Source organism: Notothenia rossii (genome assembly GCF_949606895.1).
Source record: "Notothenia rossii genome assembly, chromosome: 11".
NCBI lineage: Eukaryota > Metazoa > Chordata > Actinopteri > Perciformes > Nototheniidae > Notothenia > Notothenia rossii.
This window is the reverse complement of record NC_136910.1, coordinates 47,282,547-47,294,791: the sequence shown is the minus strand read 5'-3', so window position 1 is coordinate 47,294,791 and position 12,245 is coordinate 47,282,547. Positions and strand designations below refer to the sequence as shown.

General features: G+C 41.6%; 1 protein-coding gene across 1 annotated transcript in view; it reads left to right on the top strand.

Moving 5' to 3' along the window:
* The window catches only part of bcr (BCR activator of RhoGEF and GTPase), an 84,461-nt gene that overhangs the window by 42,270 nt on the left and 29,946 nt on the right, over nucleotides 1–12,245 (top strand). Inside the window, 1 exon segment of the mRNA XM_079657312.1 lies at nucleotides 6,527–6,711. Coding sequence (XP_079513438.1) covers nucleotides 6,527–6,711 — 185 coding nt within the window.

Sequence of the window (12,245 nt, the reverse complement as noted above, 5' to 3'; positions counted from 1 at the left end):
CCTCACGTAATCAAATGTTGGTTGTAGCACAAACATTGTGAAGCCACACGGTAAAACCAGCACCACTGCATTTACACAAACAAATACTTCTGCTCATATCTTCTCCTGAACTATGACTTCATGCCATGTCTTTTGTCCTTTGTATCCTTTTGCTTTCATCCGTGTTCTGCCTCTCATTCCTCCACCCTGAGAAAAAGGGACAATTAAATCACTGCAGGTGGCGATGTTCGTTTTTAAAGAATTAGCATTCTTTTCTCCATTTGGCGATCGTCCCAGCTTTCTAACCGAAGCCGTCGGCCTCTGCTGCTGGGTTGTATCCGCAGAGATTATCAACGCTGAGGCAAAGAGATTTCCTCCAGGAAACAAATTGGTTTATTATGATTTCTCAAGTCGAGTAATGTTGATAATTCAAGTGGGAACAAGGAATTCACCAGCAGATAAGATGTCAATAAGGTGATTCGATTGTAAATAAGATGAGGAGAGTTATTGTGTTACATAGGGAATGTGTGGTCCTCTCAAAGGAGCGGTAGAAATTCAAAAATAAATTCATAAAATCAGAAGAGCTTTCAGGGACACATTGCCTCTGCGGGAGTGGTTTATTTAGCCAAATACACGCTTTGCTTATTCCAAGGCATCCTTCACGGCAATTCTTTGAAGAATACTTTAGGGTTCATATCTATCTTGTGAGAGTCCCCACCTAGTTACATTTAATGGTTTATATGAGGCATGCAAAGTGCCAGTGGTGACCTCGTGTGAAAGTGAATAATTTATCTTTAAACTGTCCCCAGATAGTTGCATCTTCCTACTGTAAGCCACACCTCCAGATTTTACTGCCTAACTTGCAGATATTGAGGACTTTCAGGAATACAGTCACCAGTTTAATTTGACACACTTTGCATCTTCTGCCCTCTAATGACAAGATAGTGGCATTTATCAAATTAACTGCTGTCAAGTGCCAGTGCATTCGCAGGAGGATTATGAGTGAAACGCTGTTCATTTGACGGCATGTCCGTCCCCCCCAGCGACGCTGTAGCTGAGCATTCACTTTAATTTCCACAGCCTCCCACTTTCACTCGCCTACCAGCCCCTTCTCTTTGTAGTAAAATTGTCTCTAAATTGGATATTTAAGGGGAAGTAGGAACTCAGTGGAAGGGGCGCTTTCTTTCAATCGTTTCCTCTCCTTGCAGCCCCCCACTTCCCTTTCCGTCATGGTGTACAGTACAGCCAAGCATATGTATTTTACACCATTTCTGAGGTGCATTTTGGAGATGGGGGGCATCTTATTTATCTCAAGTATCCAGACTTGGGCTCTATAAAATGCTAAGCCTTTCCAAATCCAACACAGTGTTTATGAATTAGATTTAATGAGGGGGAAGCCATTAAAACACACCATTCGATCTCTGATTACAGACTCCTCTCATCAAATAGCCGGATTAAGAGAGTGTGTTGTAGCGTAACATTAAGATCCTATGGGGCTGGGTGGGGTTAGTGTGGCTTGTGTGTGTGTGTGTGTGTGTGTGTGTGTGTGTGTGTGTGTGTGTGTGTGTGTGTGTGTGTGGGGTGGGGCTATATTGTTTGGGTGACAGTCGTCTTTCTATAAATGCCTCAGAAGCAGAGGCAGATTTATGACGGCCGTGCTCTTTGGAAAGCATGAGGGGGGGATGGAGAAGCAGCTCTCACTTTCGAGGATATCTTATGCCTCCTCTGAGAGTCACTCCCCCATCTCTCCAATTTCATGGCTGTCTGTCTATTGCATTGTCTTTGTCTTCTTTCTCTTTATTGCTAGTCATCGTTTTCTTACTTATTATTGTAGTTGTCATAATTTTGTCTCAGGCCTCCTTTGCTAGAGCACTTGTTTCCTTTGTCAGAGAAGCCTTTGAATTCCTTGTATTTGTGAGGGTGAGAGAGTGAGGGCAGCTCATTCATACAGTAGATGTTATATCCATTATGACTGAGAGCAAAAACAGGAAAGACTGAGACACAGTCAAGGAAAAAGGGCAGAAAGGAGGTGGCATGGGACAAAGAATGAACAGTGGCAGAGGGTCTGCTGAGTGGCCTCTCAAAAATGATGACACCCGGTAGTGCTTAAAACTGTTGTACACTTGAAACGGCTAATGAGGCACTTACACAAAAGAGAGTTGCTTTTTGCAGGTCAGATTTAGCTGTCAGTTTAAATATAAATGTTCTTAGCTGATTCAGGAATATATATATATGTTTTTTTTGGGTTTGACATTTTGAGGAATGTGCCTATTTGTTTTTGTTGGAAGTAAAAAACAAAGATGGAAACCTCTCTTGTGTATGCTAATATGGAGCTACAGAAGATTAGCCTAGCTTAGACTGGAAGCAGGTGAAACATCTGGTGGGGCTCTGTTCTCCCGGCGTTTGGACTTTAAACTAAGCTAAACTAATTATCGCCAAGGTCTTACTCCATATTTTCCATTCAGATATTTAAATGATATTGGAATTCTCAAGAAAAAAAAGCTTTATGCTAAGCTAAGCTAAGCTAGTTATCTGCAGGGTCTAACAGCACATTTTACTTTCACTTTTATTTATTTTATACAGATATTTCAGTGATATGGATTTTCTCAAAAGGAACTGATAAAAGAGAACAACATAATGATTACTCAGTGGTATGGTTTTTTAACTTTGTGATTCAGGCTCAATTTAGTCTGTAATAAAACATTTATTGAGGTTGGGTTCAAAGCAATAGTCTTATCATGTACGGTCTATTCCTTTCTAATTGTATTACTTACCAAAAAATCCCTTCATCACACACACACACACACACACACACACACACACACACACACACACACACACACACACACACACACACACACACACACACACACACACACACACACACACACACACACACACACACACACACACACAGGAGTAGTAATGAGTTGCGAAGAGCTTGGATGTACAGTCTTTGAAGCCCAAAGTTATCTATTATATAGGAAGTCCCGTCAACCGGTCAGCGTCACTTGACACCGTGAAACCCTGATACCCTGCCCGTGATATTGTTTTGGAAAGACCCATGTGTTGCCATGGCAGCACTAGCTATTCCCAGTGCGATTGTATTTTTTCCACCTGCAACAGGAAAAATACCTCCTCCCTCCCAAACACTGTTTCCATGTAAACAGTTTACGAGAGTGTGTGTCTATGTGTGTGTTTTATTTCCTAGTGTTTGAAGCAGACTGAAGTTTTTTTATTTTGCCAATAGCTCCAGGAAGAAATCAATGGGTGCACTGTTTTTTGGAGAATCAAAAAAGGCTGTGTGTGTTAGCTTTTCTGTAATATTTGCAGTTTATTCTTTTCCTTGGGGAGTGTTGTATGGGAAACAAGAGAGGAGTAGAAGGTGCTGATCTGCGAACAGCATGAGGAAGAGGCCAGCTGTGGTAGAGGCTACAAATCAGCAGCATCACAAGTGATGTGTTCACAAGACGGATGGAGAGATGAGACAGCGAAAGAGAAAGAAAGAGGCAGTTAGATATATGCGAAGATCTAAGGGCATATAAACAATGTGCGTGAAAGACAGACGGGGAGAAACTGACTCAAGGCGGCGTTAGAAGCAGCGTCTGGGCCAAGATGAGGTCAGACGTGGACAGACTGAAGCCTAGTGTTTGACGTCCACAGGCTATAGTGAGCCATTAACAGACTTGTCAAACGTAGCCCCTCCCCCATAGGAAACTGCTGGTATAAACACTTTATTAAAATGGAAGGCTAGTAATAGTCCTAACTTTTTTGTAATTTAGCAATCCCTCAAAGAAAACCTCTGGATTGTCTAGTTTTAAACATTACATTTTGCTAAACTGGAGATTTTTAGGTTGTAGCTTTTGTTTGTTTTTGTACCTTAGACACATACATTCTCCAGAAGGCACTTTTGAGTCAGAGTCAGGGCTGCGGTGATTCACTGGGCATTGTATCTACAGTTTATCATTATTATTCATGACTGTGGTTTTAGGTCTGTGACTGTGGTTTTAGGTCTGTGACTGTGTTTCCTTTTAACTAAGGGGTGGTTACAGCCTAAAAAATGTAGTTTGGATCCTCAATATTTCTGGCCCCAGGGTTGTGTGGGCACTAAATGCATTCCACACACACACACACACACACACACACACACACACACACACACACACACACACACACACACACACACACACACACACACACACACACACACACACACACACACACACACACACACACACACACACACACACACACACACACACACACACACACACACACACACACACACACACACACACACACACACACACACACACGCAAACACAAAACCTCACTTTGTTTCTAGTGACAGCATTTTTCCACAGCAAGGTGGTAGGAAGATCAAAATTACTAAAGCTATGCTTCCTAACATGGATACACAGAGGTGGGTTTAAAAAAAAAAAAAAAGGAAACACATTCCAGGATGCCACTAATTTCCCACTTGGTGTTTTTAGCATCCACAACCCTTATTTTTAGACCGTCTGCGAATCAGATTTAAAAATGCATATTGTCTTTTGTTAGTGAGTAACCTCTAACCTAGATTTTGTAAATCAGTCATCTTAATAGGCAGAAAGACAGTTAACTGCACTCTGCTACAGGCTGAATGTTTATGTGTGAATATAACATGTTACTTTTGAAACTCAGAAAATTATTTAAAAAAGCATCATATATGCAGGAGTTGCAAATACCAAACTAAGTCTAAAAGTGATGGAAGAATTTGTAAAACACCACTCAGTTTGGTTTGCAAGATTTGGCAATGTGGGAAGAGCGTTTGCATTTTACACACACACACACACACACACACACACACACACACACACACACACACACACACACACACACACACACACACACACACACACACACACACACACACACACACACACACACACACACACACACACACACACACACACACACACAGGGCCTCTATATCGGTGTTTGCCTGGCAGGAGGCCGCTGGTCGAAGCAGGCACATTGGGCAGCGGCCGCCCACAGGCAGCAACTAGTACGAGAAGCGAGCGGTGGGTGGGCTGAAGGTCAGACGGGCCCTGAACAAACCACCATTGTTCTTTCTATCTCTTTCCTTCACACATTGACCTGCGAAACATATGTCTGTGTATCTGCGGCTGTATGCTAAAATATCTCAACGAAAGAGAGGTGTAGAAACAATGGAGGCACAACATACTTTGGTAGCTGTATGTGTTCTAAAGCTGCTTTTAAAATAGTATGTACTAGAGTTTATTCTGCATGTTTGTGTGTTGACCGTGGCATGTTATTAGTCTGAGTCAGCACAGAGGAGGCCGGGCTGCTCTCTGAGAAGAGCGGCTCTGTCTAATGTGGGAGTGGGAGGAGATGAGCAAAAGGTCTTCTTTGACATTCAAAGATGCATGATGTCTTCCCCTCAGCTGTTACACACCAGATTCCCCGAACCGCTGACTGTACTCTCCCCTCCTGGAAGCAGAACTATTTAAACTAAAACATGTTTAGTGAAAACCACAGCTCTAACTTGGGAATGGGATGCATTTCCTCATGGAGTGCAACATTGTGAAACAAGTTGTTTTAAGTCTAATTTCGAGTGTCTTTGCATCCTGCTTGACCTTTTGTTTTTCGTTTTTTTTCTCTCTTCTAATTCTCCTCATAAAAAACATCACTCATAATCATTATGCAAAAATACTTTGAGCTGGTATTTTACCACAAAGAAAATGATTGCAGAAGCTGGTCAAAGGCAGGTTTCAGAAGAATTTCCCCAGAGATGCTTCAGAAATAATTTGAACCTTGACCCAGTTTGAAGTGGTTGGCCTCTTCAATTGCCTCGTCTCAGAGCTGTATGTTTTGTATAAGGGCATGAACAAAGATGAAGGGGGAACTCATTTGGTGTGCCCTAGTTTTGTAGAGCCGCATTAATTAGTGTTAGAAAATTCACTTTGCGCTGCACAAGACAACCTTCTGCGAGCATCAGGCCAACCAGCATATGTAAGACATGAGTTGTCTAGACAAAGGATATTTGCTGAGATTGAAACTTACTTAAGTTCTTTGAGATATGAGAGTATTATGTTTTGCATAACCATAATGACAATTGTATACCTCCCTACGTCAGTGGAGTGCACCTCAGAAAGCTTCACAGTTATAGTAACTTTGGTGATTTGCTAAATGTGTCGATTTAGGTTGAGAGGTAGAGTGGTCATTCCCTAGTCAAAGAGTCGAGGGTTCAATCCCTCAAGCCTCTGCGGTCAACATATCCGAGTGTTCTTGGGCCAGAAACTGAACCCCACATTCCTCTCGATTTCATGGTGTGGAGTGTGTGTCAATGTTTATCATATCTGATGAGAAAGTGACACCTTTTATGGTCACTCTGTTTGAATGTCTGTGGAAATGGGTGAATGCTAAAATGTTCTCAAAGAGTAGTCTCCAATACTGAACAAGCTCTGATTAATGCTGTCCGTTTACAAGTCTAGATACAAAAGTAAAAGTTACTTACAAACAGTTTTGTTTTCTCCCATCACAGACGGTCATTTCACCGGGACCCCTCCATCATACGGTTACGATGCAGATCGCGCAGAGGAGCAGCGAAGGCACCACGAAATCCTGCCGTACATCGATGACTCGCCGTCATCTTCCCCGCACCTCAGCTCAAAGAGCCGCAGCAGTCGGGACACGCTCTCCTCCGGATCGCTAGAGTCCTCCAAGTCGGTCAGTACGCCTGCTGCCATTTCCTACTGCTGGGTATTGTATTAGCAACATTTTCAGATTTGTAAAGTTACTGAGAACAAACCAAGCTGCGAGCTATTTCATAGGAGTTTTCTTTCACTAGCATCATAGCGTGGTGCAGGGCTGAAGTTTTTCTTTGTACGGCAACGGTAGTATTACAGTGGATTCCTGATTTTGGAATATTGCAGAAAATAAGCTCTCTTGCAAACAAACGCTTATGATACTTACATTTTTCGATAAGCTGGACACAATATCCACATACAGTATAACGTTCACTTTTGTAATTTTTAAAGCATAAATGCATTCACCAGAAGTTCATTTGAATTACATCACGGTCACATGACTTAAGGTCAACACCACCACCATGTTAAAGGCAAACTCATATTTGGCGTGTTGTCGTTTAGTGCATCATTTAGCCACTTGTTAGCAACCACCGTTTATCTGATACATAAATGCTTCACACCTTCAAATGTGGGATATTTACTGATGCTTCTTTTTTACGTAGAATAAAAACAAAAAAGGTCACCGACCTTATTTCATCCATCAAACCATAAACCCATTCAGAAAACTATTGACATCAAGATAAGGAACAGGAAGTGCTAACTCATTTCGAGGTCTTGGGACTCATTCCTGCATCACCCTATATCATATGAATGTAAATTCCTACAAACGTGGCTGTAATCACTCTTCGATGGCCAATAGTTGCGTACATTGACCTCAATGCAGCGCAGAAGTGGGCTAATCTATTCTTAGAGCAATCCAGAGCCGTCAGAAATATGTCGATTGACGAGAAATCAAATCTGCCACTTGATGGGATTGATATATGACGATATGGCCTGCCTCATAAACCCAGAGGCAGTCACCTAGTGAAGAAACTCATCCCCCCCTAAGAGTCTGGCTTTTCTTCACAGGGTATTATGCAGAATTACCTATCACCTCCATCGCCCCATCACTGCCTTCATCCTCTTACCCTCCCTCCTTTACTCTTTCTTGTCCTCGAAGAGAAAACCAGTGATCTATGACGTCTGGTGCTATTGAACGTTGCCATGGAGAGGAGACACGCACACGCACACGCACACGCACACGCACACACACACACACACACACACACACACACACACACACACACACACACACACACACTCACACACTCACACAAAACCATAGCGTCAGCAAAGATGAGAATGGATTCCAGAGCCGGAATCTATTTCAGCATTTACACATTATTTCTTGCACCAGTGAATTTAACAGAAACAGATGAACATACTAGAGCCATATGTCCGTTAAAGATGGAGAGGTATTGGGGGAGAATGTAATAGGCTAATACTGCATATCTACTGTGCCCTTGGAGGAAGTAATTGCATCAGTGGCCATGAAGCAGTATCAGTTGCTCCGCCCCCTCCGTCTGATTGATGGTAGAATCTGCCAATAAATGATGAGTCCCTTGACTGCATCTAACCTCCGACCTGTGATCCTGGAACTCTCCCCGATTTTAATTTATACACTCATGCACACATACTGTATAATGTCTTCTAGTCAGCATGAGACAAATACAGAAAGCAAAATGATATCAAAGAACGTTTAAAGACAATGTATCTCATGTTTAGAGGCAGAATCTTAGAGAAAACCTGATGCTGTGTGTTTTTACTGTCAGTAGAAGTACCATCTGATGGCCAGTTAAATATATTACACAGCCAAACAGCAATTATCCATCAACGAAATCCCCAAGCAGCCAGACACCTTCTCAATAACTGCCATGAAAATGGAGTTACCATCCACCGTCCTTGACTTGCCCTTGGACAGCCAGTCTTCAAGCATCATCCCAGTCAGCCTCCCTAATTGATGAGTCACAGCCCGGACGAGCTCCCATTGGCTGATGGTTTTGTGATGTCACTGGGATGAGTCATCACCATCACAAATACTGCTTATTTAATTTTCTCTTATGATCTGACTCTTCCCAGCAATGAGAAGGAAATAACGGGGTGGGGGTGGGGGGGGGAATGTCTGAAGTATGAGAACTGGGCTTTTATTAAAACCATTTATTATGTTATATCAAGGACTGCAGGAGCCAATTTGTTCCCCCTATCCAAGTATTTCTCGAGTAATTAATTACTTTTATAGATGTTTAACGAGATTGGGAATAATCATGTAACATTTACTTGGCCAGAATCAAATCTGGGATGTTACTTTTTAAAGTCAGTGGTTACTATGGCACCTCCCAAATTCCTCTTAAATCATGAATCATTTCCTCTGTCTAAATCCTCCTTGTTTTCTTTGCTCGATCGTCTTTTCTGACATCAGACATTGAGGCTACATCATCAGATTAGGAGGATTAGAAACATTAAAATCTCCTTTGTGAGGATCCATTTAAGGAAAAGTCTTGTTACCTTGCAATTAAAGGCATGTTGTGATGCAGCACTTCGAACATCACAACAACCCTGCAGACACCAACTCTGTCAGCGTCCATCACGTCTGCCTGAAGTGCGGTTTAAATAACCCGAGGTAATGCTGCATTTAAAAATATTTAATAATATTTCTCCCGCTGCACAGGGTAATTCTAAGACGGCTCCATTACTTAGCAGACATGTGGAGATAGGAAGCAATCACATTAGGCCTTTCAGAAAGCAAGGGATGGCAGAGCAGGATGCTAAAGAGATTAGAAAATGGAAAATGGCTAATAAAGTTCTCTCCTCTCTAACTCTGAATGTTTATATGAGCTGACAGTCTCCTGCACTCCATGGGTTAGAGACGGAGAGATTTGGGAATAATGTTATTACAGTCGCTGCTGCTCCGTTTCTATCTGCGCCTCGCTTCACAAATAAACACCGTTTGCATTGATTCTCATGTATCTCCTGCGAACATTATCTTTGCATAAACAAATCAGGAGCAAATCAGGAATTAGGGAGAGCACGATAGGGTGTTGAAAGAGCTGAATTTAGCATAGGTTCAAATGTGAAATATTAGCTGGTTTCAACCACTGGATGTGAAAAAATAGACAAACCAACCCACATATACCCCGAGAAGAGGGAAATGTGTCTTGTTTTATGCCCAAAAAAGGAAGCAAGACACCCCTTTTAGTCTGAACCCAGAGATTGGCTCATTAGTTGCCACGGCGATGAATAAAAGATGATATGTCTGGAGATGAGGGTACTTCCTGGGGGAGTCGTCTGGGGTCTGAAACGATGAATACACAGTTTGGTCTCCCCCTATGCTACTTCACTAACATGTGGCGGGATGTCGAAGTTGCCTCCTTGTGATTTCAAATGTTCTTGATGCTTTGAACGGACCCTCGTAATCCTGCGAGGGTAAAGTCAGACAGCTCATGCCGATACTTGTAGATTGGCAAGAACTCATTCATTTTTCATCAAATCACAAACATTCAGGGGGTTCCGTTGCCGCCCCCAGGCTGTCTCTTTTAAGTCTGAAAGGCTCAAAGCCGCTGCAATGCAATAACACACATTTAGGAGCGATCAGAACGACTTATTACAGAACTTATTTACCGTCAACTCCAGTTTATGTGCACTCTTAATATGAAATGAGGACATTTTCCGGCTTTTAGTTGTCTTAATGAGCAATTCTTTGTACTCTTGTATACAGCAAGGATCCCCAGACAACTCAGTGTGATGCATAATACATGTATGTCTGTCAGAATGATGTCCTTTATGCTTCACCTGGGAAACAGAAACAAAGAACAAGAGACTGTGGAAGTGTTAGCCAGAAAATATAATGAGGATGATGTGCCTTTTACTTTAAATACTGTCCCGTTCTACTTGAAGTCTATGCCGGTTAGCTGTTAACTATATCAATAAAGCAAGAAGGGGTCCAAGTATTCATTGATTAGTTATTTGGCAGAAAAGAGACCAAAACAACTAAAACAACTCATTCAAGTTATATTCCTTTTTTTGTGAGAATTGTTTGCATTTTGTGCTTTATTGATTCTTGGTTGGACAAAAATGAACATAGAAGACAGAATGTATGATTTTAAGAAATTTGACAACCATTTTTTAGACCACCAAATATTCAATTAATTGAGAAAGTATTTGGCAGATTAATATATAATGCAAATAAGATAAGATAAGTACTTTATTGATCCCAATTTGGGATTTTTTCCGTGTTGCAGCAGCATAAAAGACAAGGCATTTTACAATAAAACTAGAAATAAACAAGAAAATAAAAAAAATAGAAAATATACATGTTGAATTTGCCCAGATATTATATATACAAATATATATATATATATATATACATAAATATATAACATATGAAATATTAATATTAAATATTGAACAGAGTAAAATGTACAACGTGATTTATTGTACAGAGTTATTGCAGTGGGCAGGAATGTGTTCCTGTATCGGTCCTTGTGACAGTGGAGCTGCAGCAGTCTGTTGGAGAAGGAGCTCCGCTGACTGTCCAGCTGCAGGTGGAGAGGATGGGTGGGGTTATCCATGATGGACAACAGCCTGTTCAGTGTCCTCCTCTCCACCACAGCTTCAAAGGGGTCCAGCTTGATGCCGACGACAGACCCAGCTTTCCTGATCAGTTTATTGATCCTGCTGGTGTCACCGGCTCGGATGCTGCCCCCCCAGCACACGTTGAAGGATCTCAGCTTCCTCCGAAAATAGAGTCTGCTCATCCCCTTCTTGTACACAGCAGACTCTATTGTCTGAGGAAGCTGAGATCCTTCAACGTGTGCAGCAAGATGCTGGAGATCTGTCTGTTGTGGCCGGTGCACTCTTCTTAGCTTTAGTTGCAGCCAAAAAGTAAATAATCTTTTCTTTATTTAAAGCTTTAAAGTAATGCAAAACTCTGTACACACGGGATTTGTTTAAAGGTGAAGGTTTATTGGTTGTAAGTAGAACTGTAACCACACGCAATACAGTAACATGTAAATGTTGTGTTATTTTTATTCTTGCATAGGCAGTGGCCATGGAAACAGGCTTCAGGTCTATTTACCCCTTCATTTAAATAAAACTGTACACCCACAGACATCCGAGTACAGTTTATGCTGAAATGCAGCTCACAGGAATACTGTTCATTATTTGAGCATACATATTTATACAATGCCGGCCCTGTAGATATGTGCAGACAGTAACTAAGGAGCCAATTATAGAAATGATTGTTTAAGTTGTTTCTGAATCACAAATGCTAAACACTAATGCACGAATATGCTGCTTTTCTTTGACGTTGTCACTTTAATATTAGTTAGTTTTACACACAGGCAACTTTAAGTCACCTTCTTGAGTGTGAGGAGATTGTGATGGGCATGTCCACTCTTTCTGACATTTTACAGAAGGACAAATACATCAATTCATAAAAAAGAACCCCTATGTAAAACAAAGGATCGGATCCATCTCAAACTAACTTGAATCCTCATTTCAGATCCGGCGATAAATCCATTTCTGAACCAGTTTATCTCACATTAATTTTCCCATCTCGTGCTCTCACTCTTGACCTTCCTTTGGCCTCTCTCCCATGTAGAACCCATACGATCTCTGTGTACAGTAAACAGCAGC